At 58.5% G+C, this 3,580-nt stretch overlaps 1 protein-coding gene across 1 annotated transcript in view; it reads right to left on the bottom strand.

Annotated features, from left to right (window-relative positions):
• Window positions 1-476: 476 nt before the first annotated feature.
• PRX (periaxin) overlaps window positions 477-3,580 on the bottom strand; it is a 15,271-nt gene continuing 12,167 nt past the window's right edge. Inside the window, 1 exon segment of the mRNA XM_027855325.1 lies at window positions 477-3,580. This exon segment is cut by the window's right edge and continues 18 nt beyond it. Coding sequence (XP_027711126.1) covers window positions 680-3,580 — 2,901 coding nt within the window. The 3' untranslated portion in view covers window positions 477-679.

Below are 3,580 nucleotides of genomic sequence, written 5' to 3'. Positions count from 1 at the left end.
ATAAAAGGAGAGCTCCCCTCTCTGGAGGGGAGGTGATTTACCCCAGGGCTGCAGCTCTCTCTCCTCCCTGCCACCCTAGATCAAGGGGTTCCCCTGACAGCAGACAAAGCGATCCCTCCCACCGCTAGAACAATCTCATTCCACAGGCTTCCATCCACAGAGTACCACGTAGGGGCAGAGGCTCCGTGTCCCTCTGCAAGAGCAGGGACCTTATTTCCCCATCACATATCCCTCTCTACTCTCTACTGGGGCTCCCTGAGGCCAGGGACGTTGGTTCTCACCTCAAATCAGAGATGCCTCCAGGTCAGGGGTGCCCATATGCTGTCCAGCCCCCATAGGGGACAACCATAGTGCTCCCACCCAATCTCTGGTCTCTCTTGGTTCCTTCTTACCCAAGAGTGAAGAAAAAGGGCCCACTGAACCCCAAACCAAAGCCCCAGGGCTTCTTGCTAGAGGTGACTAGACAAAGTAGCGGACTTAGGGTTACTTTATTCATACCAATCGGCTCTAGGTCATTACACAGATGTTTCCTCCGAGAAGCATGCAACCTGAGTGGTAGCTGGTGCCCGGTGTTTCCTGGGTTGCCCCCACCTCAGGCCTCACAGGGTTAGTGCTAGTATCTAACACACAGAGTTGTAGGGGGAGAACAGGGAAGACGCTGCTACCTCCCTAAAAGAGCTTAGATGGCTGCTGTTTGGGCCCCCTCCATCTTGGCAGTGCCCAACGGGGCTGGCTCACCTTCAGTTTCTGTCTCAGAGAAGCCCACCTTAGGCAGCCGGACCCTGAATGTTCCCTCCTCCTCCTCACTTGGGGCTCCCTTGGCCACCCCTTGTGTCTTGGGGCTCAGTGACACTTTGGGGAAGTGGAATTTGGGGGACTTGTCTCCGGGGGACCTCTGGGGTCCCTCGGTCCCACCAGGCTCCCCTTCCTCTTTAGAGCGGCTGGAGAAGGGAGAGCGGAAACGAGTGACCCGCAAGGCAGCGAAGGGGCCACTATCCACCCCCGCCAGGCTCCGGCTCAGCTCGGGGTCCTGTTCTGGGCCTTTGTAGGGAGAAGCAAGTTCCACTTGGGGCAGGCACACACGGCCAAGGCGGCCTGTGGATGCCCCATTGTGCAGGGCGACAGCAGCTCCCGCCTCCTCCCCTGGGGAGCTGCTCCCATTAGCACTGGGAGCTTCACCCTTGGCAAAGCCTACTTTAGGCAGTCTTAGCTTAGGACTCCGGACCCGGCCGCCAGTCTCCCCACCCCCATCTACAGAAGCACCCCAAGACAACAGGAGGGTAGATTTCCCTGACCCTGGGGAGCTTTTTGTCCCTCCTTCCCCAGAGGCACCAGCTTCATCCTTGCCTGCTGCCTTTGCCAGTTTCTTTCCCTTGGCCTTCTCCCCATCTTCTCCCTCTTCTTTCCCTAGCAAGAGCCCAAATCGAGGCAGTTTGATTTTGGGTCTGCGCCCGGTCTCGCCTTCCAGCCCATCCCCAGCCACCTGGTATTCGGCATGGCTGCCCATGGGGGGTGGGGAGAGTTCAACCTCAGGCATCCAGGAGCATTGCTTGCCCCTTTCTGGGGGTGTGCCTGCCTGTGCAGCTCCTGGCTCCACTGTGAAGCCCACATCTGGAAGGGAGAGGTGGACGGTATGGTCAGAGGCAGCTCCAGGCGGTCCCACAGGCTGACCATCACCTTCCCCACTGCTCTTGAAGGTGGGCATTTTCAATCGGAATCTCCCCTCTGCTGTGCCTTCGGCCACTGGCTGCCCTTCGCCTCCCACCAGAGCATCTCTGGTCCCCTCTGCCTTGTGCCCAAGCCCCACATCCAGCTCCAGCTGGGGCACAGCCACACTGGGCATCTTGAAAACCCCCTCTCCCACAAGCACCTCCCCTCCCTCTACTTGGGCCCCAGGGAGAGAAAGGTCCACCTGGGGCAGCTGTACCCGGAAGCCCACACCCCCCACACCCCACTCTGTTGTGGTAGCCATCCCTTCCTGCTGCCTCTGGGAAGCTTTTCCTTCAGATCCCATTCCTTCGCCAACCCCACCAAAACCAGTTAGTTCTACCTGTGGCACCGTGATTCCCAATGTGGGCACTGCCATCTCTCCCTTGTAGCCCCTGACATCCTTCTCAGAGGCCTCCATGCCCACCTGCTCTGCCCCACTTGCCAGCCCAGGCACTGAGATCTGAAGGACTGGCAGCTTGACCTCTCCCCTTGCCATCTCCACCTCCCTTCTCTCCTCTCCCTGTGCCACCAATGTAGGCAGCTCCACTTGGGGTATTTTCAAGGCAGCACGCCCCACCTGTAGTTTGTCCTCAGGGCCGCTCTGGTCCCCATCTTCCACCTCCCTTCCCCGTGCCAACCCAAACGAGGGTATCTTAAACTTGGGCATCTTTACCTTAGCCTCCCACCCGCGGCCTCTGCTTTCTGCTTCCCCCTCCCCCAGCGCCATCTCTCCAGCTTCCAGATCCTTGCCCTTGGCCCCAAACCTGGGCAAAGCAAATTTGGGACCCTTGAGTTTGTTGTCAGGCAGCTCACTGGGCACCTCCACCTTGCTTGTGGGCAACTGGACATCCAGGCTGAGTTGGGGGACAGAGACACCCAGGGCAGACAGCAGAGGGGCCTCCCCAGATTCCTTGGTTTCAGCCTCAACACCTGTCCGGACCTTGGGGAAGGTGATGCCAAACTTGGATGTTTTCACCTTGGTCCCACGTATACCCCCTTCACTGTCCCCTTCCCCCTTTCCCACCTTGGGGCCTGAAAGCCCAAACTTAGGTAGGGAAAACTTGGGAGATTTGAGTTTGGGCTCAGACACTTCCAGCTTCCCCTCTGCCTCTCCTTCAGGAAGTTTGGGGGCAGCTATCTCAACAGCAGGCAGGACCAGGCTGGGCATCTTGAACTCTGCCTCCCCCACTTCCACTGTACCAAGAGAGATCCCAGAAAGCTCTGCAGGAAGCTTAGGTGTGGGAGCAGCTCCCTTTGGGGGTCCTGCCTCACCTGCAGGGGGCCCTGGGAGCCCAACCCCAGGCAACTCCAGCTCCACTGAGGGCAGTGTAACAGATGGGAAGCTGAGCCGGGCCTCAGGCCCCTTGGCCACTGGCCTGGGCAATGGCTCACCACGCCCTGACACTTCAGGGCTCACCACCCCAACCTTGACCCGTGGAGGAGATCCCACCCGTCCCAACTTAGGGATGGACATCTTGGGCATTTTGAAACCAAAGTCCAGTCCCTCTGCCCGCTCTGCCCCACGGGTTGCTATGGGTTCTTGAGGAAGCCGCACATCTGGAGCTTTGGGCAGCTTCATCTCCGGCATCTTAGGGAGGTGCATTTCTGGCATCTTGGGCATTTGCATCTCTGGCACTTTTGGAAGCTGCACATCTGGAAGGTGCACATCTGGGATAGACATGTCCGGAACTTTGGGCAGTTTCATCTCTGTAACTTTGGGGAGCTGTACTTCTGGAAGGTGCACATCTGGGATAGACATGTCCAGGACCTTGGGCAGCTTCATCTCGGGTATCTTCATCTCGGGCACCTTTGGGAGCTGTACATCTGGAAGGTGCACATCTGGGATAGACATGTCCGGGACCTTGGGCAG

Source organism: Vombatus ursinus, unplaced genomic scaffold (genome assembly GCF_900497805.2).
Source record: "Vombatus ursinus unplaced genomic scaffold, bare-nosed wombat genome assembly UNPS02010822.1, whole genome shotgun sequence".
In the NCBI taxonomy this organism is placed as follows: Eukaryota; Metazoa; Chordata; class Mammalia; order Diprotodontia; family Vombatidae; genus Vombatus; species Vombatus ursinus.
This window is presented reverse-complemented; position numbering and strand designations above follow the sequence as displayed.